We start from the raw sequence: 26,454 nt of genomic DNA on the forward strand, positions 1-26,454 counted from the left end.
CACAATGGCTCACACCGACCCCTACAGGCCAGCGCGGTGTACTGCACCATTTTCATCTTCTGTAGCTCTCCGTCACCACCATTACACCCACACTTCCAGGTCTCTGATAGGATCGGAGCTCAAGACCACACATTTCATCAAGCATTATTTTTTATGTCACTACTTTATTTTATCCATTTTGTGCTTGTTCTCAATTTTATTTACTTCCCCAGCGTTGTCTCCATATTTAATTATTTCCGTTATTTCCATGCACTAACCTGCATGTAAGATGCTATACCAAGTTTGCAGGATGTATATACATTTTAAATAGCAGTGACAGAAGCAGTTTATGTGAACAAATCATTTTTTTTTAACTCAAAGTGATGAGAATCAAATCTTTACAGAACATAAATAAAGAAACAGTGAACCGAGTTACAGCTTCAAACATTGCAAAATGAATTTTATTTATGCGTGCACGGGAGTCACTGGGAACAAACGCCAGCCTGAGAAACTTCACCTATGCTTGATTACATGCGATTCTTTGACTTTGCTGTTTTTAGTGCAGGTGGAGGTACAGGAGACTGAAGAACAAGTTTCACGCAGCACTTTGTAAAACCAACAGAGAGAATTGGAAACAAATGACCTGCTGCAAACACCTTTCACCAGCAGGAGACAGATTTACCCAGGAAGTTTAATGTAGCAGCTGAAACTTGAAGAAAGAAATGAGAACAGTTTGAGAGCAAGTTCAGCATCATCATCATCCATTCATTGACTCTCTTATTGGACAAAGGATGATGAAGATGAAGCTGCCAGGCAACAGGAAAAGAGGAAGACCTCAGAGAAGATTCATGGATGTAGTGAAGGAGGACATGCAGAGGGCGACGCTGGGATAGGAGGAGATGGAGGCCGATGAGTCGCTGTGGTGGGCAAAAGAAGGTGGTGGCGATTCATTCCTCTGCATTTTCTCTTCCCCCCTCGTCTATTTTGATCATTTCATTCTGGGAATTGGTGCTGAGTAAGAGGAGTCGCTTTCCAGGTGCTTCGGCTACTGTTTGGTGCCTCATACACGAGAACACCCATCCTTCCTAAACCTCTCCTCCTAGTTTCCTCTCATGTCACCTCAGTTCAGTCTCACGTGTTTTTATTCGCTGAAAGTAAAAAAAGCTGAGTGCAGATCTTCTGGGTGTGCAGTTGAGTCGTTTTTATAAATGTCTTAGTTTGAAACTTTCCAAAGTTAACAAAGCTATTCTTAAATGCTGGAATTTACAGTAAATACTGAGTACTTTTACAGGAAACAGAAAAAAAATTAACTGACGGCCACTTTGCAACCCGCCTCCGTCCCAGCTCCTCCTTTTCAGTGTGATTCAAGTATTGCATTAACTGTTTAGGAATTACAGCCATTTACATGCAGTCAACCACCATGAGACAGCTCCTTCCATGACAACATGAGCAGATAAAATACACAGAACTATTCCATCAAGGAAGCGAGCGAGGCTAAAATAAAGAAAGAAAAATAAACCTTTAGGATTGGCCAAATAAACAATCTGGATCTTTCTTTAAAAAGAAGGAAAGCGCCGAGCAGGTCAGCAGCACCAAAGTGTCTGCGAGACAAATACAGTGGATGATCACAGAGGTGTTTCCATGTTCACGAGATCTAACAAACCGAGAACACGACGAGGAGGCAGAGGTATAACTGTGAAGGTCAACAATCACGCGACGCCTTCACAAATGGAAATGCAAACAGTTTACAGATGAATCATCATCATCATCATCATCATCATCATCATCAGCTACAGAGTGGACCACTGTGGGGAAAATGGGTGTAATTCATAAACAGTTAACACAGAACTGGTGTGAAAACCTGAATTAAAGCTCAAAGTTGGCCCTTCAGTCACATCCAGTGTGTGATTAAAATCGACTGCGATGGGAAAAGTTAAACAGTTTCATCTTCCAGCTGCTCGTCTGTGTTCTTCTCCTCAAAAAGAGAGTTTTGAGGAGAAGAACAAGCCCAGGGTGAACACTATGAAACCAACCTGCACTAAATAACAGCAGTAAAGACTCCCTTTAACACGACAAATAAGAACAAGACTCTCACGACCCGAATATGAAATGGAACAAGCACCGCTCGTATGGGGCACGAATCTCAGCCGGCACCGTCAGCTCACACTGAATATTTTTAATCATCTGTAAAATTAAGCTTAAAAAGGAACATTTTCATTTCAAACTTAAAACAACTCCCTCTCAAATCTCTAAAACTTAGACTAGTTTAAATTCTCACCGTCAGTTTATACATGTACACTTCTTATTGTAAACTTTATATTTAAGACTTTGCTGTTGTTGCTGCTGCACAATAAAAAGCTCCTATGGAGGCGAAGCGACCAATTACAGACGAGAATTTGAAATAAAGAAAAATCTAAATGCAGTTTTGGCTCAAGTCATTACATTTACCTTACAATGTTCCCTGTGACCCAAACACACACACACCAGAGTCTGTTATCAGCGTCTCACCGTCATGTGACCGACATCAGGAAGTATTTTGGAGCCCCAGTGTTCGTTCACCAATTTAAAGGGACAGTTGATCCACAAATCTCTGCACATGGTGCTGGTTATCCCTGCAAATCGTTCTACTGTTACGTTTTGTCAGCACAAACATCTTTAGTCAGAAAGTTATCTTGATAAAAAACATGAATTTACAGAAAATACCTTTTAAACTGCTCATAAAAACTAAAGCAAAAGTGGTTCAAGCTTTCTTAAATCAGACATTTGACAGAGATCCTAACCAATCATTTCACGGTCTGTTGGTACAAGAAGCTGCGCTGAGTCACACACCAGCAGCAGCAGCCTGAAAGCACGACCACTTTGTTTTTTTAATATTTTGGTTAATAGCTCGAGAACACAAACCTTGGTCGGAGGGGAACACTATGACTGTTTCAGAACAACGGGGAAAAAATCAAAGTGAAAACAGAATCTGAATTTTTTTTCCTGTCACTGACACGACGGCGAGAAACGCTGCAGCTGGACTCTCGTGTAAGCAAATCTGGAACCCCTACTCTGTGCTGAAGTTAATTTGCTCCCATTGAAACGGCAGAAGCCTCAAACATTACTGAGGTCAAAGGTCACAGAACAGACACCACGACCCCGAGGATGACGATGGTTGGAGGATGTTATATAAAGTCGTCGCTCTCACTGCTGCTCTCCGAGTTCCCATACCAGTCATCTTCACCCGTGTTCTCCACAAACCACTGACCTGACAACCAAAAAATAAAACAGGGTAAAAACATTAAATCCTGTTTCTAAGAAAGCTGAAGAGCTGCAACACTGAAGGGAAATAAATAAAAACATAATTCAATGATTCAAAAATCAGTTAAAAAAAACCCCACCAGTACAAAGACAACGCATCAAATATCACAAACGCAGAAATTCTCTGGATGACAGGAAAATATCTGTTCGTTTTAAATGTTGCATCACAGTAGTACCGCACACAGCAAGACACCCGTCACCCTGAATGGGACCAGTGGAAGAAGATCGATGGACTTTGCTTCACTCAGTCTGAACCATGCAGAGAAACGTGTTCCTGAACATTTAAGGTCTGCAGCCTGGCCTGTGCACACGTTTCTCTGCATTATATCAATATTTGAATTTTTATTGTGAAAACCAATAATCTTTTGCATTTTGACACCGACAATGTTTCCATTAACTGTTCGACTTCTCGTCTGTGAGGGCGAAACAGCCGGGAGTCGTGGGAGTGCGGGGGCGGAGCACCGAGGCGAAAGGCAAAGCTTTCCATTTCCAACCCACCAACTTTACAACCATCACTGCTTTTGCTTTGAACATTGCGTTTCTCCAGACCTCTGATGTCCTCATCCAAACTATTTAGAAATGTTTTAAATATTGGGCTTACGTGATTTGCAAATCATTCCGTTTTTGTGCACATTATCCAGAATCCCTAACATCAGCGTTTCACGTTCTCAGATTCCATCAATAACAGTCAAATTTAGACTTGGTTGGGTTTTCAGGATCTTACCATTTGGCACTCCGTCCTCTTCCTCACCCTCAAAGTGCTCCATGTCATAACTCACAAATATATTCTAGGACAAGAAATATCCTATTAGTATTGCTGCTTTTCATAACAAGGGGCAATTACTGCTTTTACTATATTTCCTTACAGTTAACATGAAGATAATCCTATATTTCTTCTGTAAATCAAAGAAAACTAAATCAGTACCTTGTTTCTGAGGAGTTTGTCCCAGATTCCCGGCTGCTGCTTGACCAGTTTGAGAACTGGTTCGTTGGATTTCATTTCCCAGCAGCAAACGTCAGCTGCGATTTCGTAGTGAAGCTCCAGGTCAGCTCTGTAGAACCGACCGTTCACGCTGCCACTGAACACAATCAGCAAAGAGAGAGCAATCAGCAAAGGACCAGTTCTTCTGTGTAGTCATCTATTGTAGTAAATACAGTAAGACTGTCCCCAGAGGACCGCACTCTGGTGTGAGGGACAGAGTACGTCTGATTTTATAGGGAGGTGGTGGTGAGATAAACGGGGCGCGTGGCCATGAAGGGATCAGTAGGTGAGAAGGATTTTACAGAAGACGCAGGACTTGACTGGGAGCCAGAGGAGGTGCAGCGTGTCCAGGGATGCAGGCTGAGCAAACAGCAGTCCAGGACTGAGGCTTCAGCGGCTGGAGTCTGTTTTAGAGAGGATTTAATGTGTGATGACTGAGAGGGTGGAGTCGTGGATGAATTCCATGTTGTGGACCTCTGAAGTCACAACCGGGGAGGCCAGAGTAGTTACACAAGCAGTTAAAGACGGACTAAGGAGACTGAAAAACTCCTGAAAGGTCCCAGAGGAGGAGGATGCTGATGTGTCCCCAGTCTGCAGCAGTGAGGTCATTTGTTGTATTTATGAGGGCCATGTCCGTTTTTGTGAGAATGGAGGAGACGGCAGCTGTTTGAGAACTGCCAGGCTGGGTTCTGAGGATTTACTGATGATGGAAACATGATGACACAGGGTGGGCAAGACCTGACCGAGGCGGTCAGCCTGTGATCCAGAGGACAGGTGGAGCGACTTCAGTAACTTCAAGATGATGGGATGAGAGTGGGCAGGACTTTCTGTTGTTTTGTGAGAGTTTAATGCATTTTCATCTACACATGTAAGCTGCTCTCAGGCGCTTTTTGTAAAATAGAGCCTGATGACAGCTTTCTTTGCACAGAGCTTGGATTGCATGTTCTTTTCTTACTTATCTAAATGTTTTTTTAACCGAGACAACAAGTATATCCTACTGCAAATAAACTACCTGCGTTCATTAGGAGGTCTTTATTTCAAGTGTTTCACATTCAGTCCAGCACCTGCCGCTGTTTCCACAACTTAGTGTTAAAAACACCGCTGCAGCTCTACAGAAATGTCTTTTTTGGTTGTGTATATACGAGAACGACATTTCCTGTGCTGTGTCGTCTAAAACCTTCTGACAGATGCTTGGTGGAAAATGTCTGTTTTTTCGTCCTTTGAATGATAAGAATACAAATCTCTCCATCTGCTCAGCTGACTTCTGATGGGATGAGAGTGGGCAGGACTTTTATACGTGACAGCAAAGCAGTCTGGCACCTTGACTTTTAAAATCAGAGTAAGATTTGCAAAGGCTGCCGATCTTGTATTTATTTATTTTTACTTTTAATTTTAAATATTCGTTATGGTTCATGTGCTGGTTTTCTTTAAAAAAAAAAAAGGTCATGTGAAAATACCCAATCAGAAAGCCAGAAAGGATGGCTGTGTCATCATTTATGGACTAAAATACAATCTGAAAGGTTTCAAACTGAAGACGGAGTCAGAAGTGTTTACAGCACAGAGGTTTATGTCTTATGAGTGCAGGCAAGCAGAAATGACACACTGGTGCAGTGTCTGCAGTGACGTGGACGGTGACGCTGTCCATTTAGTGGACAATTTAGATTCCTACTCTCACCTGTGGCCACAAACAGTGAGTAGACTTTAAACAATCACAGACGCAGAAACACTGGGGAAGTGGCAACCGGTCCATAAAGATCAAGAACCTCACCTGGTTGTGCCAAAAGGCACAAGCTCAAGGAGCCACAACAGGACTTCTTGAGCTGTGTTAAGTTAGTGAAAAGATGAGATCTTGGCTACAGGCTGCAGAAAGGTCAGAGAATGGAAATCATTCCGGAGGACTTCAGAGTAGAGCTGCATCAGGACAAAAAACACAGCTGAGGTGGTTCAGTATCGGAGCGGTACACCTGCCAGGTGAGGTGTTTTGGGAATGCTCAACTGAAAGGAGCCCCCGGGGCAGAGCCAGGACATGCTGGAGCGATATCTGGTGGCCATGAAGACGACAAGCTGGACTTGACTGATTAGACTAATTCCCCCATGACACAGTGAAGGCAGTGCAGACGAATATTTGACCTGCTAGTGTCACGAATAAGCTTTGAATGCCTTTTAAAAGTAGCACCGTGGAAGCTAATTGTAGAATTATAATTGTAATAATGTGACACTAAACGCTGATATTAAAAGATTTTATTGGGAGGGTGGAAAAATTAAATCAAAACAACAGGAGCAGAAACTATTTGCTGAATTATGGGACATAAACTCTGTGATGGACTTTTCCTTGTACCAACGTTTCAAATGTATCTGCCTAAACATTTTGCACATCTGCTCTAGATTATGGATTTTTAATTAAATGGCTGAGAATTATTCAGAATAGATTACAAAATAACTCCATTAACCCAAAGAACTGATTAACTTTGCGTCAGATACCAAACAGAACTGAGTGTTTTCACAGCTCACGATTAAACTCGAGTGTAATTCACATGCAGGCTGGTTATACTTTTGTTGCCATGATGCCAGGTCTCTCTTGGAAATGAGATTTTTTACCTGGATAAATAAAGGATTAATAATAAATTATGGTGAACATGTACCCACTCCCACCTGTGTAAAGTGTTCTAGACAACAAGCTCCACCGAATGTTGGATGTGATGCCAAATAGGTAAGCGCTCATGGAAGGTCTGAATCTCACAGACCTATAAATGACTCGGTCCGAGCAGAAGTCGCAGCGCTGGTTCTCCGGGTTTGCCAGCTTCACGGTGACAATCGCAGAGTCGGGCGTCTGGAACCAGCGGATCAGAGGGTGGAAACTGAAACAACCAGGAGATGCACGTTAGGACGAAAATCAAAGCTCTGGACACTCAACACCTTTAGGTACTGATGCTGCTGTGGGGAGTTCTTCCAGCTTTTACCTTCGTGATGCATCATCAGAGCCTGTGCTGATGACCTGCTGCCTACTGCTTTGACCAGCACCTTCCTGCACACCTGTATACACGTGCCCCCCCCCCCACACACACACATACACACTTAACTACATGCTGAGTAGCCAAAAGATTATTTTAAAAAAAAACTTTTTGCATTTACGTAATTTTTTATGGGGCGTGAGGGCGTGACCTGAGTGACAGGTGGATGGCAACATGAGCGGCTCTAGCTGCTAGCTTGCTGCTCGGCTTCACCTGAACTGGACCTCTGGACCGTGTTTGTGCTGTTGGAGTTTTGTAATGCAATTATCTGACCAATAATATGGCTGCTGTGATGTTACTGTACTAACAGACCTGTATTTAAAATTTAGGATGGATTTCATATATTATTTTCGCGTCTCTTATGGGCAAAGGTAACAGCCACACCCATCTAAAACCTGGAAAAGCTCTGATGTCTTTGTTGTTACTGAAGTTTGGACTGAATAAGATTTTTACCTTCTTCATGCAGGTTCAGAGCAGCAGTGTGGCTGGTTGATGGGAAAACGTCTCCATCTCTGGTGCTGCGTGTAGGAGAACGATAAAGATTAAGTCAGACACAACATCTGAAGGATAATAAGGAAAGCATCGAGCCAGAGTAATAAAGAAAACTGGAAGACCTCGTCCATGGATGGAATTGAGGTTTGTGCTCTGAGACTATTTCTGTTGTTTTGTGAGAGTTTAATGCATTTTCAATAAACTACCTGCGTTTATTAGGCCTTTATTTCAAGTGTTTCACATTCAGTGAAAATATCTGTGTTGTTTCGTCCTTTGAATCATAAGAATACAAACCTCTCCATCTGCTCAGCTGACTTCTTATCAGTGTTTCTTTGTCCAAAACCACCCTCACTCTCTGACTGGGAGTTCTGATCACACACTGGGACCAGGTGGTCTGTAGGTGCTGGGACCAGGGACTGGTTTCCTGACCTCATTGGCTCTAGTGGAGAAAGGTCTGGAGCCTTGAAGTTGTTGGCCAGAACTTCTTCCTCAGCTGTAATCCTGACATCCTTCAGAGATGTAATATTATCTCCAAGCCTGAAAAAATCCACAAACACCTGCTACTTTAGTCTTCTTTTAAGAAAATTGGCTGATAAAACCTCGAGTGAATACTTTGGTTGGTTGTCCCTTCACCTGGACACGTGACCTTCATCCTTGCTGCTGCTGTTCTCCTCACACAGCGCCCTCAGCAGGTCCACATGCTCCGGGTTCCTGATTCCCATCCCGGTCTTCAGGATCTCCGCCTGGATGTTGTATTCATTGATGACAGTTTTCATTCCTGGAATCTGGGTGACCCGAACCTTCAAGGAAGAAAACAAAAAGGGAATCCCGACACAACTGGCGGTGCTAAAAACCAGTCCAGCTCAGGTAGGACACACTTAAAAACTGAGACTTTTTAAGCTTTGTAAACCGTAAATATTAACAGCTTTGTATAGATGGCTGTATGGAGAGATGTTTTAAAATGTAAAACATCACCATTGGATCAACAAAAACTGTGTTTCCCAGGCTGAGAACTACTCTAGCTCGATGCTGAAGTCCGCGGATCTTCTGGCTGATGGCTCTGGTAACCTGCAGGCGCAAAAAAAAAAAAGAAAATTAAACACACTCTTTTTCCCTTGTCCCGTTCTTAAGATGGAAAGAGAACCTCTGGTGAAGAATATCTATCTACCAGAAGTAAAGTCAGAGAATGCATGAATTATTGCCTCCAGATCTCAGAGGAACATTTAGCAGTTTAGCGGTTTGTTTTGGTCAAGGCTGCCATCTCCCTTATTTCTGTTTGTTCTTTGTAAAAAACAATATTTTCATTAAAAATCTGGTTGACCTAAAACAGCATGGTGGCATCTTAAGTCATGCACATAGAGACTGTAAAACGTTTGGGGGCTCATCCAGGATATGAACCTCTTGTACCCAAAGCAAGATTCATGGCTGCCAGTAGCTCCCAGATCAACTTATGATGAATAAACAGAAATGCAACAGCAACAGAAAGATAATGCCAGTGCTGATGAATGACTGCCTACTCTGCAACCAATCAGCTCTAAGAATAAATCAGAGAGGAGAGAGAGAGAAGTGGTGGAAGCAGCAGAGGAATTAATTGGAATTTAAATCGGAGCTGAATTATAGTTGACACTTTTCGATAGCTTGCTCAGCCCCGTACTTTGTCTCTGATGTAATCCTTTTTAATCCTAACTTAATGAATGATTGTGTTAAATAACAATGCGGCTGTAGCTGTGAGTGTACATGACTTCAAAGTGAGAAAGGGAAACCTTGGGGTGCCAGCTGGTCTCAGAATCAATTGGTTTGACCCGGCAGACAACGATCTCTACGGCCTGTCCAGGCACAGAGTGAAACTGCTCCGGCAGCTCGAGGATCTGATGGGATTTCACCTCCTCCTCCTTTCCCATGTCAATGAAGCAAGCAACCACGCTGAAAAACAGCCGGCCGCCTCTGTCGGGCACAGAGAGGAGCTTCACCCTGATAGAAAACAGACAGGAGTCGACTTACAGTGATGAACTCGCAGTCCCAGAGTGTGAGGCTGAAATCATCGCCACCCAACGGTGGTGTTTAGATTTGATTTGTCAGACCTGTGGAAGACATCGTCCTCCTGCACAGCGTACAGTCCTCCTTCCAGCAGCTTCTTGGCTCCAAGCTTCTTCTCTGCGTAGTACGAAGCCATCTCAGAGGCCATTTTCTCAAAGCCCCCGTCCTCCTCCTCGACGATACGGCCGTAGAAGACTGACGCTGTCTTTATGTAGAGCGGTACAACCTCGGATACACAGAGTCACATCCACTGTTTGTGTTGTTTTAAACACAATCAGTGATCGTTAAACAAATATCAGGGTTTCATCCAAGAACTCCACTACTGAGCCAATGTAATATCCTCACAGCTGCACCATGATTTACAACATCACTCTGAGAAAAGAAGCATCATCCTCACTTCTATGACTCCAGATGCCGGCAGTTTGGACTGATCCAGCTGTGAGACGAAGCGGTGGCGTTCAGGACAAATGCCATTGTTTCTGCAGGGGAAAGCACACAGAATAACATACAAGTCATTTTCTCTTTACTGTCTGAAACTCATGATGTTATAGACAACGCAAGCAACAATATGGCTAATTAAAAAAAAGGGTAGGTAAAAATCTGATTGGCAAAAGAACCCAGCATGAGAAAGATGGCTGCCAGTAAGTCATCCATGTGACAGACAAACTTATCTGCAGACTAAAGAATAAGGCCCGGATCAGTGAACAAGACTGAAACCACAGAGTCGTGTATAATCTGGAGACCTGCACACGCCAAAACTCTTCAGGTAGCTGCAGAGGGGGCGGTCTGTTTTCTGGTCCTCGCGTGCCATTTGTACCCCCTGTGCGAAGGTCAGCAGCTCGGGGGGCAGCAGGGCATTTGTCCTTTCCAGGTAGCGCAGAACCCCAATGACGTGGCGGGCGTTCCTTTCTGAGATCAGCAGCACCGACCTGGTGACGGCTGAGCTGCTCCTCATTTGATCCTGAGGAGAAAAATTAAAAAGTCATCCAGGGGCTCAAACATTGACGGTTAACATCTGCTTATGTTTCTTAATACTGAGCACTTTATTAAGAACACCAAAATACATATGGCCTGCCTTTGCTCTGAAAGCCATATTTTCCACACAGCTCCACTGTCAGCCCCAGAGAATGGCAGGGTGCTGTTCAGGGTCTTAATCTCCTGAACTCTGCTGCACCAGTTTGTTTCATTTACAGTCTGATCACTTTGGAATATGAGTATTGTTCTGTAGCTGCAGGACTTCACACCCTGTGTTACCTGAATAAGCAGGTGTACAGGTGTTCCTAATAAAGTGCATCCGCCACTCGTTCTTACTCGTTTTGAGAAGTTCCTGAAGTTTTCAGCCATGCAGAAGAGTCGGCTGCCAAAGAGCTTAGGAGAGGAGGGGAAACTGTAATGGACGACGCAGGTCGCATCTCTGATATCCAGACCCTTGAGACAATCGTCGGTGGTTACTAGAGGTCAAAGGTCAAACAAGAAAAAGAAATGACAACTGCACGGCTCACGTTCAGGTTCATGTAATCAGGTTAACGGTCACCATCGAAACAAATTGAGAACTATTTTCAGTTACCGAGAATAACGTGAGTGCCGGGGCCGATGTCCTTCTTCCACTGCTCGAGCACAAAGTCCATGTCACGAGTTAACCCTTCGTGGATCTTGAGGCAGAAAACTGACCTGGTGCTCACAGCCTGACGGAAGAAAAGGTCAGGAGGGCAGATTTAAATTACAATTATTACTTTTAGTTTAATCAATTGCACACAGTTGAGTAGCACAGAGAACTGGAGCTATTTTTAAAAGGTGAAGATTATAAAACATCAGTTTGTGTGAGTGAAGCAGGTTTATGTGTCTAGCGTTTTGTTTGTAGAGTATATTACTGTATTACTACGGGGTGACCGTGGTTCAGGGGGTTGGGAAGCTCATCTGTAACCGGAAGGTCGCCGGTTCGATCCCCTGTCTCTGTCCTGGTCGTTGTGTCCTTGGGCAAGACACTTTACCTACCGCCTACTGGTGTTGGCCAGAGGGGCCGATGGCGCGATATGGCAGCCTCGTCAGTCTGCCCCAGGGCAGCTGTGGCTACAACCGTGGTTTGCCATCACCAGTGTGTGAATGTGAGAGTGAATGAATAGTGGTATTGTTAAGCGCTTTGGGTGCCTAGAAAAGCGCTATATAAATGCAATCCATTATTATTATTGAAGCAGTAAGGATTGACTTGTTATTGGCAGTTGCGCTGACAGTGGCGCTGTCACTTGGTGTTCGCTCGCTCTGCGGTAGAGTATCACTTCCTGTTCCTGCTCAAACACAGTGGTGTTTCTGAGTAGCTTATTTGCTTAGCAATTTAATTAACAACTTTTAAATACATTCTTCTTTCATAGTATAATCTTCACGTGCTTCATCCGAAGCACACTTTCTGTGTACTCACTACCTAATTTATAGCCAAAGTATTCACTCACTGTCTCTGTACTGTTTCGCTAGCTTAGCTTAGCTCGTAGCCGACTCGTTAGCACCATGGCTACTTCACCTGTCCCTCCTGCACTTTCTTGCTCATTGTGTCAGATGTGTAGTTACTCCTCGGCCTCCTTTAGCAGTAATGATATCTGTAACAAATGTAGCATATTTGCAGCTCTGGAGGCCAGGATTACTGAATTGGAGACTCGGCTTCGCACCCTTCATTCACCCGTAGCTAGCCAGGCCCCTGTAGCTGGTGCAGCCGAAGATAGCGTAGGCCCCGCTAGCTGTTCCCCGGCAGACCCCAAGCAGCTGGGGAAAGAGGGCGGCTGGGTGACGGTGAGGAGGAAGCATAGTCTTAAACAGAAGCCCCAGGTACACCACCAACCCGTTCATGTGTCTAACCGTTTTTCCCCACTCGGTGACACACCCGCCGGGGGTCAAACTCTGGTAATTGGTGATTCTGTTCTCAGACATGTGAAGCTAGAGACACCGGCAACCATAGTCAATTGTCTTCCAGGGGCCAGAGCAGGCGACATTGAAGGAAATTTAAAACTGCTGGCTAAGGGTAAACGTAAATTCAGTAAAATCATAATTCACGTCGGCAGTAATGACACCCGGTTACGCCAATCGGAGGTCACTAAAATCAATATTGAATCGATGTGCAACTTTGCTAAAACAATGTCGGACTCTGTAGTTTTCTCTGGTCCCCTCCCCAATCAGACCAGGAGTGACATGTTTAGCCGCATGTTCTCCTTAAATTGCTGGCTGTCTGAGTGGTGTCCCAGAAACGATGTGGGCTTCATAGATATTTGGCAAACCTTCTGGAGGAAACCTGGTCTTGTTAGGAGAGACGGCATCCATCCCACTTTGGATGGAGCAGCTCTCATTTCTAGAAATATGGACAAATTTATTAAACCCCCCAAAATATGACTATCCAGAGTTGGGACCAGGAAGCAGAGTTGCAGTCTTACACGCCTCTCTGCAGCTTCTCTCCTCCTGCTACCCCCCCAAAAACCCATCTCCATAGAGACTGTGTCAGCTTCCAAAAAGACAAAAAACAAACTAAAAACCAGCAACAAACAACTTAAACATAAACAATTACAAAGAAAGAACAATACAGTATCCACATCTGAACCAAAGAGTAAAACAGTGAAATGTGGATTATTAAATATTAGGTCTCTCTCCTCCAAGTCTCTGTTAGTACAGGACTTAATAATTGATCAACAAATTGATTTACTCTGCCTTACAGAAACCTGGTTGCAGCAGGATGATTATGTTAGTTTAAATGAATCAACACCCCCGAGTCATTCTAACTACCAGAAACCTCGAAACACAGGCCGAGGGGGCGGTGTGGCAGCAATTTTTCACACCAGCCTATTAATTAATGAAAGACCCAGACAGACTTTTAATTCATTTGAAAGCCTGATGCTTAACATTGTCCACCCCAGCTGTGAAACTCAGAAACCAGTCTTACTTGTTATCATCTATCGTCCACCTGGGCCTTACACAGAGTTTCTGTCTGATTTCTCAGACTTTATATCTAATTTAGTTCTGAGCTCAAATAAAATAATTATTGTGGGTGATTTTAACATCCATGTAGATGCTAAAAATGACAGCCTCAACATGGCATTTAGTCTGTTATTAGACTCAATCGGCTTCTCTCAAAATGTAAAAGAACCCACCCACCACTTTAATCACACTCTAGATCTTGTTTTAACATATGGCATAGAAACTGAACATTTAACAGTGTTTCCTGAAAACCCTCTCCTGTCTGATCATTTCCTGATAACATTTACATTTACAATAATTGATTACACAGCAGTGGAGAGTAGATTTTATCAAAGTAGATGTCTTTCTGAAAGCGCTGTAACTAAGTTTAAGAATATAATCCACCCACTGTTATCATCTTCAATGCCCTGTACCAACACAGAGCAGAGCAGCTATCTGAACGCTGCTCCAACAGAGGTCGATTATCTTGTTAATAATTTCACCTCCTCACTACGTACGACTCTGGATACTGTAGCTCCAGTGAAAACTAAGGTCTCTAATCAGAAGTACCTGACTCCGTGGTATAATTCTCAAACACGTACCCTAAAGCAGATGACTCGTAATCTGGAGAGGAAATGGCGTGTCACAAATTTAGAGGATCATCATTTAGCCTGGAGAAATAGTTTGCTGCTTTATAAGAAAGCCCTCCGCAAAGCCAGAACATCTTACTATTCATCACTGATTGAAGAAAATAAGAACAACCCCAGGTTTCTCTTCAGCTCTGTAGCCAGGCTGACAAACAGTCAGAGCTCTGTTGAGCCAACCATCCCTTTAACGTTAACTAGTAATGACTTCATGAACTTCTTCACAAATAAAATTTTTATCATTAGAGAAAAAATTACCAGTAATCATCCCACAGATGTAATATTATCTACAGCTACTCTTAGTACCATTGATGTTAAGTTAGACTCTTTTTCTCCAATTGATCTTTCTGAGTTAACTTCAATAATTACTTCCTCCAAACCATCAACGTGTCTTTTAGACCCCATTCCTACAAAACTGCTCAAAGAAGTCCTGCCATTAATTAATTCTTCGATCTTAAATATGGTCAACCTATCTCTAATAATCGGCTATGTACCACAGGCCTTCAAGCTGGCTGTAGTTAAACCTTTACTCAAAAAGCATCTCTAGACCCAGCAGTCTTAGCTAATTATAGGCCAATCTCCAACCTTCCTTTCATATCAAACATCCTTGAAAGAGTAGTTGTCAAACAGCTAACAGATCATCTGCAGAGGAATGGTTTATTTGAAGAGTTTCAGTCAGGTTTCAGAGCTCATCACAGCACAGAAACAGCTTTAGTGAAGGTTACAAATGATCTTCTTATGGCCTCTGACAGTGGACTCATCTCTGTGCTTGTCCTGCTAGACCTCAGTGCAGCGTTCGATACTGTCGACCATAATATCCTATTAGAGCGATTAGAACATGCTGTAGGTATTACAGGTACTGCACTGCAGTGGTTTGTATCATATCTATCTAATAGACTCCAATTTGTGCATGTAAATGGAGAGTCCTCTTCACACACTGAGGTTAATTATGGAGTTCCACAGGGTTCAGTGCTAGGACCAATTCTGTTTACATTATACATGCTTCCCTTAGGCAGCATCATTAGAAGACATAGCATACATTTTCACTGCTATGCAGATGACACCCAGCTCTATCTGTCCATGAAGCCAGATAACACACACCAATTAGTTAAACTGCAGGAATGTCTTAAAGACATAAAGACCTGGATGGCCGCTAACTTTCTGCTTCTTAATTCAGATCAAACTGAGGTTATTGTACTCGGCCCTGAAAATCTTAGAAATATGGTATCTAACCAGATTCTTACTCTGGATGGCATTACCTTGGCCTCCAGTAACGCTGTGAGGAACCTTGGAGTCATTTTTGACCAGGACATGTCCTTCAACGCACATATTAAACAAATATGTAAGACTGCTTTCTTCCATTTGCGCAACATCTCTAAAATTAGAAATATCCTGTCTCAGAGTGACGCTGAAAAACTAGTTCATGCATTTATTACTTCCAGGCTGGACGACTGTAATTCATTATTATCAGGATGTCCAAAAAACTCACTGAAAAGCCTTCAGCTAATCCAAAATGCTGCAGCAAGAGTCCTGACAGGGACTAGAAAGAGAGAGCATATTTCTCCTGTTTTGGCTTCCCTTCATTGGCTTCCTGTTAAATCCAGAATTGAATTCAAAATCCTGCTCCTCACATACAAGGTCTTAAATAATCAGGCCCCATCTTATCTTAATGACCTTGTAGTACCATATCACCCTATTAGAGCACTTCGCTCTCGCTCTGCAGGCCTACTTGTTGTTCCTAGAGTATTTAAAAGTAGAATGGGAGGCAGAGCCTTCAGTTTTCAGGCCCCTCTTCTGTGGAACCAGCTTCCAGTTTGGATTCGGGAGACAGACACTATCTCTACTTTTAAGATTAGGCTTAAAACTTTCCTTTTTGCTAAAGCATATAGTTAGGGCTGGACCAGGTGACCCTGAATCCTCCCTTAGTTATGCTGCAATAGACGTAGGCTGCCGGGGATTCCCATGATGCATTGAGTTTTTCCTTTCCAGTCACCTTTCTCACTCACTATGTGTTAATAGACCTCTCTGCATTGAATCATATCTGTTATTAACCTCTGTCTCTCTTCCACAGCATGTCTTTTATCCTGTCTTCCTTCTCTCACCCCAACCGGTCGCAGCAGATGGCCGCCCCTCCCTGAGCCTGGTTCTGCCGGAGGTTTCTTCCTGTTAAAAGGGAGTTTTTCCTTCCCACTGTCACCAAAGTGCTTGCTCATAGGGGGTCATATGATTGTTGGGTTTTTCTCTGTATCTATGAAGCGCCTTGAGGCGACTTTTGTTGTGATTTGGCGCTATATAAATAAAATTGAATTGAATTGAATTGAATTTTACGGCACTGCATATCTGTGTTTCACTGGATACATTTATATGAGATCATTGTTTGTGTTTGGTCGTTTGAGAGACAGGATGAAGTCGATATCTTCCTGTCCTGACTTTATGACAAAATATATACTTGGATGTAAAAAGCAGCCCGCGTGTCACCTTGAACACATCTTCGACCTCCTGAAAGGAGTTTGCTACGATCAGCGTCTTCTGGCCGACGTCGGGGCTGAAGCCAAGCGTTCCCAACAGGACTGAGATCTTACTGATATCCAGAGTCATGAGGATGACCTGCAGGGGGAACAAAACACAAGCCAGTAGAGACTTCCGCCTAATGTACTGTGCGATTATTTCAGTTGCGTTATTCAGCTCCTGATCAAACTGTATGACTGAATCGTAGGTAGGGCTGGGCCATATCATACTGTTCACGGTAATACCGGTACAATGCTGGACAACGATAAGAAAATGAAATCTCGCGATAGAATATGGGTAAAACGCGCATGCGCAGTGCCTTTGTTTTCATACGCACATGGCAGAAAAAGCATGGCGGTAACGGAGAATGAGAAAGGCGGATCGTTGAGTGAAACAGATGAACCAGAATTGGTTTGTAAAAATGCCACTTCAGTGATGTGGAACTGGTTTGGTGTTTGTCCGTCAGATACCCACCAAAGCACTTTTTTTTGTAGAACATGCAAGCGGCCGTTATTGCCGTATTTGTCGGACTAAGGTGCTCGTAAATCTGGGAGTAATCTGGGTCCTAAACTCCGTCCGCTTCAGGTCCCAAAGTCAAACGAACACTGCGGCATCATTGAGAGTTAAAAACTGTCTAAATTCTTCCATCTTTAATAAAACGATCAGCGTCGCTGCTTTACCAGGTGTAACTATGAAGTTTAACATCCAGGCATCCATGAAAACAGGATTTATTACATTTAACAGAGTTAGAAGTTAGCAGGAGGTTAGCTCGTTAGTTTGCACCTAAAGATGATATAGCATGTTCTGACTGAGAGATTTCTGAAAGAATTCAAACGTACAGCTCTGCTATCACTTCCAACATGAATGAAGACAGAAAACTAAACAGCAGTGACGTTTGTAGGGTTACTGAAGTTGGGCTAGCTGGTATATAATGATGTGCTATGTGATCGCTAGCGACACAGCTATGTTAGCATAACATAAACAGTGAAGCTGGAGGATGAACGCTAACTTTTTTCCACTCGATAAAAGTTAACGTGAAGGTTCCTGATGGTTAGAGACAAATACAATCGCATGGCAGGATGCTGTAAATGGACCAAACTTCAGTCAGGAGAACAACTGAGATAATCCATCCACAACACGAGGTTAGTCATTAATATACTGCAACAACATGGGAATAGCTGTGATACAATACAGCATCAATGAGGTACAGAAGTGGAGGAAGCAAGAAGAATGAGTTGAATAAAGTTTGATTTATCTGACTGCTTTGTTTCGCTTAATGTGTCTTATAATCCCGTGCACCTTACGGTCCGAAAAATACATATTTGACTTTTTTTATTTGTCACACTGCAGTTTCATGTTGCAAAGCTCCTCTTTTTAACTTCAGTGGATATCATACATGGTTATGCTCAGGATATGTCAGCACATTTCTACTGGAAATGCCTTTTGGTTAAACTTTCAGCGAGGAATTTGCATTTGCACTGTTAAATGTTTATATAGCTTTAATGCACATAAAAAAACAGCTGCTTGTTCAAGTGAAAATAAATGGATGAGGGTTTTTTTTGCGCTAGTAAAGTTGTGGAGTTGTATTTTGTCTCACATCAGTTATATCGTTATCGCAAATGTTCAAATATATATCGTGATAAATATTTTTGGCCATATCGTCCTGCTCTACTCGCAGGGGTTAGAAGTTCGTAGGTCACGATGCATGTTCTCGCACTATACGGCTCGATGTGACCCGAGGGCTCACACTGTGTCCAGATTTTAGCTTGGTAACATGAAGTGTTACCAAAGCTTATATTACATGGCTAATATACAACACAAAATCAACAATACAACACACACCACCACACCCACACACGATCCAACTCTTTTCATGGTTATTGTGGTTGTGATAATTTTGTGAGGCCACATCGAAAAGGCTCGGACTGAGACCACTCTTTAACCCTAATTTGAACAGGAAAGTTTTTACTGACCTGCTGAACGTTACCATAGAGAGCGGCTTCCTCAGGAACGCTTATGACGATGCTGGGGCATGGCATGTAAGTGGATAACAAACCCTCCATGTGATTTGTCCATCTTTTGGCTACAACAATCAGCTGTGGAGGACAGGAATCACTTTCCTTGTCAGAGGTGACCTGGAAGTGCTGCAAGATGGTCGTCATCTGACAGAAGAAACAGAAAAATATTTCAGGTTTGGTAAAATCCAACCATCAAACTCTTTGTAACTAGAAACACCGTCTAACTACAAAATAGCAGTTTACTCTCTTAAAAATATTATCAATGGTAAAAATACTTTTTTTGGGGTTTAATGTAGCTAAAGAATATCAGGCCTGAAAATCTGTCGTTTCCAGTTTCAAAAGCCACTTTTGTGTTATGCTGTGTTGTACTTTCTACATTTGTTTTGCCACCTGTGTGACTGGCCGTGCAGACTGGTTGCACCTGCTCTTGTTAACCTCAGCTCAAGCTGAGCTGCCCCTCTGATTTCTAATCCTGTCCGTTCTGCTCATTCCCATCAATAATGACCACTTCCCGTCACTACAAAATACTACTTCACAAATAAAACAGAAGATCATATTTTTCCTTGAAACAAACACAGCTATCAGAGAATAACATTGATGTAACTGCAGCACATTCTAGTTTCAATATTAATTTCACCAGATGGATCGCAGAAGAGTTTCTCTGCTAACTGTCACGTAAAATAGCACTAGATGTAGTATTTTACAGAAACTGCATCGACCTGCACAGAGCAGGTGAGCTGGGCAGGAAGGGCCTGGAGAATCTAGCCTATTTTCAAAATAAAAGACTCTTATTCTGAAACACTCTGTTCGAAGGACACACAAACCTGGATCTTTGACAGAGATTCTGTTCATAGCGGTCGTGGATAGAACATCCAGGGGTAGCCAGGGGGTGGAAAGCTTCTGCTTCAGGATCTCACTTCTGGGTTTTACAGATAACATGGTTCTGTTGGCTTCATCAGCAGGTAGCCTCAGGCTCACACTGGAGCAGTTCACAGCTGCGTGTGAATTAGCACCTCAAAGTCTGAGGCCGGAGCAGGACCATGGCCTCCAGGTCACAGACTAATTACATGCTTTAAGTCTCTTGGGGTTTTGTTCAGGAGTGAGGCAAGAGTGGAGCAGAAGAATCATTAGTGATGTAATCATTGGTTATTTTCCAACCCTCGCTTATGGTCACAAGCTCTCGGAGACGGTGGATACAAGCAGTGGAAATGAGCTCCTTTTAAGAGCGGCAGGATGAGGAGTTCAATGATTCCACATCGAAAGGAGCCAGCTGAGGGGGCTAGAGAGCCTCTCCAGGATGTCCTGGGAACACTGAGTGAGCTGGAGGCTGGAGACCTGGACTTCTCTGCCGAGGCTTCTGCCCCCACACTCAGTCTGCACGTCCTCTGTACCCCTGCACATTGTACTCTGCTTATCTTTTGGATTCAGGTTTGTAAGCTTTGTATTTTCTGGAAATAATTCTCTCTAACCCCTCTAATAAGTTTTATTACAGGTTACTATTTGAATTGATCCTATCTGATGCCCGTCAACGAAAACAGAACTAAAAACTGACGCGATGTGTGCACATTTACAGTTGTACATCATAAGTCATCACCTCATCTGGAGCCAGACTGAAGAGCTGGTCAGCTTCATCCAGCACCAGGTGGCACAGCCGCAGGAAGAGGAAGCAGTGGCAGGACAGCAGACGGACCAGACTGAAAGGAGTGGTCACCAACAGCAGGCCTGGAATTAATCAGATTAGAAGACAGTCAGATTCTGAATAGTTACTGACGTAAATCAATCATTTATCGACCACCTAGCAGACTGCGATGATGCTGGTTATGCTTAACTCACAGTTTTTGGGGATCTTGACACTCTTAGCCTCGTCCTTGTTGATGCCCAGCAGCACAGCTGTGGGGTAGAGCTTTTGGGAGACCTTACTCACCCCCAGGAGGTCATAAACAGCTTGGACCTTCTCCCAACCGGGACACAGCAGCACAGCTATGGGCTACAAACATACGAATTGATAGTGACAAAAGCAGAATTCATCCATGCTTCCTGCCTCCTGTGTGTGCACTCACCCCTGAGCTGGAGGTGTGGGAAGTGAAGATGGAGTTCAGGATGATGTGGGTAAGGAGTGGGGTAAGGTAGCTGAGCAGCTGGTCTGCGCTGCTGGAGATAACAAGGGTATGGCATCCTCGAGCCACAGCTGGCCAGCTGTAACAGTCAGCTGGAGACAAGGTGCTGTACTGCTTCCGCTGCACCTGGAGACAAACCGGTCACTGTGAGAGGAAACCACCAAAAAACCGCACTTCCTCTAATGCCCACTAGATGCTGTCTCAGTACTACGACTCAAAAAAAACAGATGCTTCGTGAGCCGTGGTGTCTACGTCCACCTTTTCTACTGACTGTTTGAAACTCGGAGGTTAAAGAGCGGCGAGGGACTGACACAAGAGAAGACTGAGCAGTCACATGAGAGCGTGGATGAAACGGATAGTTGTCAAATAAGATCAGTAATACAGAAAGGGTTTTATTGCCAAATGTTGCCCAGGTTTACAACATTAGGAAAACATACTGTAAGACAACACTTAAATAAAAACTTAAAGTGCTAAGCATAAATATATACATATATATACACACATACATACATACATATATATACACACATACATACATATATACACACATACACATATATACATATATACACACACATACATATATATATATATATACACACACATACATATATATATATATACACACATACACATATATATATATACACACATACATATATATATATACACACACATACACATATATATATATATACACACACATACACATATATATATATACACACATACACACATATATATATACACACACATACATACATATATATACACACACATACATACATATATACACATATACATACATACACATATACATATATACACATATACATATATACATATACATATATACATATATACATATATACATATACATATATACATATACATATATACATATACATATATACATATACATATATACATATACATATATACATATACATATATACACATACACATATACATATATACATACACATATACATATATACATACACATATACATATATATATATATATATGTATGTGTGTGTGTGTGTGTGTGTGTGTGTGTGTGTGTGTGTGTGTGTGCAGGTGATGATTGGTGAAAAAATGGAACAGATGCAGAGAACACAGTATAGGGTCATGTGTTTGTGGTGCCAACAGTCATATGGTTATTGTTCATGAGTCCAACAGCAGAGGGGAAGAAACTGTTCTCATGGCGAGAGGTTTTGGTCTGAATGGACCGGAGCCTCCTGCCTGAGGGGAGCAGGTCAAACAGACTGTGTCCAGGGTGAGAAGGGTCAGCTGTGATCCCAGCTGCACGCCCCAGTGTCTTGGAGGTGTACAGGTCCTGCAGTCAATCATCTTCTCAGCAGAGCGCACAACACGCTGCAGTCTCTGTTTGTCCCTGATAGTGCCTCCAACGTACCACATGGTGATGGAAGAGGTGAAGATGGATTCGATGATTGCAGTGTAGAATTGCATCATCGTCCGTGTTGGCAGGTTGAGTTTCTTCAGCTGCCTCAGGAAGTACATCCTCTGCTGGGCCTTCAGCAGAGGATGAGTAATTAGCAGAGTAGTTACTTCCTAGCTGCTCTTTTTTATGGCTATAATTTATAATTTCAGCTCTAGACACTGAAGGATTACAGTCTGTTGAGACCAAAGGCATGAGTGCGGATTCCTGTCACTCTAATAACCTTTAGGTAAGCTGACATACACATAAACATATACTTCCGTCCAGAGTTGCAGTAATTTTTCACCAAGAACTTGAATTGATGATTCAAGAGTGGAACTGTGTCAAGTCTTCTCCCGCACGTTCCTGGGGCTTCGGTCTGACCTCTGTGGTGTTGGATGCATTTTTTTGGACTTCCAGAACCATCTTCCACAGTGTGTATGAATGCTGGAAGCACCACCCCAGTTAAACCTGGACTCATGAGACCATCCAACCAAGTGCTTTTCTTACTATAACACAGCAGTTTAGTCTCAGTCCCGAGTCCTCTTCGCGTTGTACACATTTCACCAACATTTGTTATGTCAGATCACGATGATGACCACGTTTCTTCGTCAAAGATGATGGTTCACCTCTGTCCTCCTAGGTTTTAATATGCTGGACTGTTTTTTTAACCCAGTTTCTGTACTTTCAGTTTCTCCCACGTTATTTCTTTGCTTGATGAAGGGCAATAATTTGATCCCAATTCGAGTAAAACCTTCTCTTCTCCAGGACCATGTCTTCAAACACGGTAGGTTAAGAAATGAGAAGCTACTTACTGCTTCAGGGTTAAATAACCTGTTGCCAGTTGAAACCTACGAATCACTCTTACCTGTTTGCTTAGTTAAATCCAGGTGCTGATTTCTGATGCCTCGAGTCTCAGCATCGCTACGCTCACTGTCTGATTGCTCGGTCCTCATGGACAGCGACAGCGCCTCGTTGAGTTTTAAAAATTATGGCGACAGCAGCACTCCCGTGTCCTATAAGGGAAGCTGATGCTCAAGTGCCTTAAACCTGCACTCGTGATCTTATGGTCTCACATGATAGTTTAAAATCTTACTGAATTTAAAATGTCCTTTATGTCAATCGGAGTCAAGTGTAAGCACACACTCGTCCTCAGATTCAACTTCAAATCAACCCCATGCTCAACGCTTTCATTGAAAAAAAAAAACAATAAAAAAAATGTGCGGCCATCAGTGTGTCCATCTTTTAAATACTCTAGATGAAGGAAATAATCAGTAAATTAACAACAACTTTATTTGTATTTCTGAACCATTTCTGAGAACATTTCAAATTTGAAATTGAATCTGATGCTGTGTTATAAATAACGAAACCACTTTCACAACATTTACAATTATACCTGAATGTTCAGGTCACTAAACTCTCGTTTCCTAGCATGTTAAAGAGCCTGATGACAAACTCAGGCCGTATTCTTGTTTACCCAGCAGAGGGTGTCTGCGATGGCGGTGTCATTCACACTGATCCACGGCTCTGCTGGGAAGGTAGCGTGCACCAGAATCCCACTCCGGCAGGGGTCGAGGGGAGAAACCTGAGACATCCAGGTGAAAGGACAAAGGAGGCTTTAAATAACATCATGAGCAGCGTTTGCATGAGTAACAACCAATAAATCTACAGGCTTTCATTTTCATATTTTCTAAGAGGTAAAATAATTTTTTTATTTTTATTTTATTTGCACTCTATAACTTTGTCTTTAAATCAGAGTTGTCTGCGTAAACGTACCACAGCGTCTTGGGCGTCGGGATCGGGGTTCAGAGCCTGTGGATTCAACAACTCCAACAGGCTGCATCACAGACAGAACATGAAGAAACTACTTCAGTCGAACAGTCTGGACACAAATTACTGCCTGACATAGTACTACACTACACAGCCACTTCATTAGGTACACCTTGGTAGTGCCAGGTTGAGCTGCTTTTGTCTTTAGAGCCGATTTCATTTTACATGGCTCAGATTCAACAAGCTTCTGCAAACACTCCTCAGAGATTTTGGTCCATGTTAACATGACATCATCACACAGCTGTTGCGTGCTTCACCACGTCTCAAAGATGCTCTTTTGGAGTGAGATTTGGTGAATGTGGAGGCCGCTGAGATGATGCTGAGAGGATGCTACGCTGTGGTCATAAAGGGATGGACACGGTCAGCAACAACACTCAGGTAGGCTGTGGAGTTACAGGCAGGATGGATCCATGCTGTTATGTTGTTCATGCCAAACTTTGACCCTGAACCATTGCAGCAGATATAAAGATTCATCAGGTCGTACAGTGTTTTTCTATCTTTTATTGTCCAGTTTTGGTGAGTCTGTGTAGCCCTTCTGCTTCAAGACAGAGATGCTCTTCTGCACACCTTGGTTGACTTGCTATTGGCCTTCCTATCAACTCGAAGCCGTTCTGCCCTTCTCTGACCTTAAACAAGGCATTTTCTCCCCAGAGAACTGCTGCTCACTAATCAGCCAATCACACGGGGCCTGATATTTGTTAACAAGCAGTTAGATACAGGTGTGTCTAATACAGTGGCCGGTGAGTGGATTTTACAAGCAAACTCAAAGAAATGATTAACACACCTTTTATCCAAGCCAGTAATTGTATTTTCATCAGGTGCAGTTAACACAATTTAAAAAATTAATAAAATTGAATTAAATGAAAAACATTTCATGTCTTTACTCAGTGTTTATGTCTTATGGGGATCGAGGAAAGCTCAAAGACAGGAGCAGTATGGTTAAAACACAGTGTGCAGGAGCTTCTATCCTGTAACGTGTTTTTATCAGGTTGACCTGTGTCGTTGCTTCCTGAGAGAGAAAAACTGCAGCTCACCGTGCACAGGCCCAGTCCTTCTCACTGCTCTGGGTCTCCTCTGCTGGAGCCGAGGCGACAGATGTGCTGGAGCTGCTGATTAAAAGAGAAAATCAGAAACACGATTAAAGTGAAGACAAAGATGCTGAATGTGGAGAAAGCACACATTATTATTAATATTAATTAATCTCATCAGATTTTCCCGGGAATGTGGAACAGTCTACTGGAATTCTGTTTAGGTATAAAAGGATAAAGATGGAAGAACTATACAGAGAAGGAGCTGCACAAATGCCCAGCATCACAGAAACGCTATTTTTAACTCTGGTAGAATCTAAGAATATATTACGGGTGCAAAAATTCACGGTTCGGTTCGATACTTTGGTGTCACGGTTCGATATTTTTTTCGATACAAAAAAAATGTTCATGCCTTTTTAATTTGTCATTTATTAAAATTATAAATATATATTTTAACTCAAAAGTACAGTTTTTCAATTTAATGTTGCTGAAACAACAAAGGGATAAAAAAATAAATCTGATGGAGAAATCCCTCATCTTTGGAAAAGAGAGTTTATTACAGAGAAACGTCTCTTTCCAAAATAAAAGCTATACTATACGCTTCTTCTGGGCTATATTCTCAGCAGCATATTAAACATATCAGGTCTCCATAAGGAGAATCCTGTGCTAACGGCTGTCTAAATGACTCGGGTAAAGTTTGTAGCATGCGTGCTTGTTGTTTTTGTCTGCTTCCACTTGTCTTTGCACGAGGATGATGTCGGAGTAAATGTGCAGTCATATTCGTTGTGTTCCCACTAGTGCTGTCAGCGTTAATCTGAAATGACGTTAACGCCATAACACGGCAAATCTCCGTTAACGAGCTACCGCGGATCGCCCCGTGCGTGGGGCTGGACGGCGTCAACACGTCGACAGTGCAGCCTAGGCGGAGTAGTCGAGCGCAGATCCACTGAGCGCTCAACACAGACAGCATCGTCAGAAGAAGAGTTGATAAAATAAATTAAAAATTTTGTATTGTTCGATACATATGCGTACCGAACCGAAAGCACTGTATCGAACGGTTCAATATCGATACGAGTGTCGTTGCACCCCTAATATATATGTAAAATGCAGGTCCTGTTGTTGCACTCCAAAGTA

At 42.8% G+C, this 26,454-nt stretch overlaps 1 protein-coding gene across 7 annotated transcripts in view; it reads right to left on the reverse strand.

Moving 5' to 3' along the window:
- Positions 1-164: 164 nt before the first annotated feature.
- Positions 165-26,454, reverse strand: part of tdrd12 (tudor domain containing 12) — a 34,988-nt gene continuing 8,698 nt past the window's right edge. For 5 of the 7 annotated variants that reach the window (XM_084936595.1, XM_084936598.1, XM_084936596.1 and 2 more), the window contains 23 exons: positions 25,327-25,401; positions 24,239-24,299; positions 23,940-24,047; positions 20,965-21,147; positions 20,738-20,891; positions 20,499-20,626; positions 18,860-19,048; positions 16,857-16,985; positions 11,369-11,486; positions 11,113-11,252; positions 10,545-10,762; positions 10,199-10,280; positions 9,846-10,027; positions 9,528-9,735; positions 8,740-8,832; positions 8,398-8,564; positions 8,059-8,301; positions 7,726-7,790; positions 7,222-7,294; positions 7,006-7,119; positions 4,205-4,358; positions 4,004-4,067; positions 165-3,226 (listed from right to left, as the gene is read on the reverse strand). In XM_084936595.1, coding sequence (XP_084792721.1) covers positions 3,144-3,226; positions 4,004-4,067; positions 4,205-4,358; positions 7,006-7,119; positions 7,222-7,294; positions 7,726-7,790; positions 8,059-8,301; positions 8,398-8,564; positions 8,740-8,832; positions 9,528-9,735; positions 9,846-10,027; positions 10,199-10,280; positions 10,545-10,762; positions 11,113-11,252; positions 11,369-11,486; positions 16,857-16,985; positions 18,860-19,048; positions 20,499-20,626; positions 20,738-20,891; positions 20,965-21,147; positions 23,940-24,047; positions 24,239-24,299; positions 25,327-25,401 — 3,031 coding nt within the window. In that variant the 3' untranslated portion in view covers positions 165-3,143. The remainder of the gene's footprint in view (positions 3,227-4,003; positions 4,068-4,204; positions 4,359-7,005; positions 7,120-7,221; positions 7,295-7,725; positions 7,791-8,058; positions 8,302-8,397; positions 8,565-8,739; positions 8,833-9,527; positions 9,736-9,845; positions 10,028-10,198; positions 10,281-10,544; positions 10,763-11,112; positions 11,253-11,368; positions 11,487-16,856; positions 16,986-18,859; positions 19,049-20,498; positions 20,627-20,737; positions 20,892-20,964; positions 21,148-23,939; positions 24,048-24,238; positions 24,300-25,326; positions 25,402-26,454) is intronic. The other 2 variants (XM_084936600.1, XM_084936597.1) reach the window with 1 other exon arrangement.

This window comes from Perissodus microlepis, chromosome 7 (genome assembly GCF_051167445.1).
Source record: "Perissodus microlepis isolate ML-2025 ecotype Zambia chromosome 7, ASM5116744v1, whole genome shotgun sequence".
Lineage (NCBI taxonomy): Eukaryota > Metazoa > Chordata > Actinopteri > Cichliformes > Cichlidae > Perissodus > Perissodus microlepis.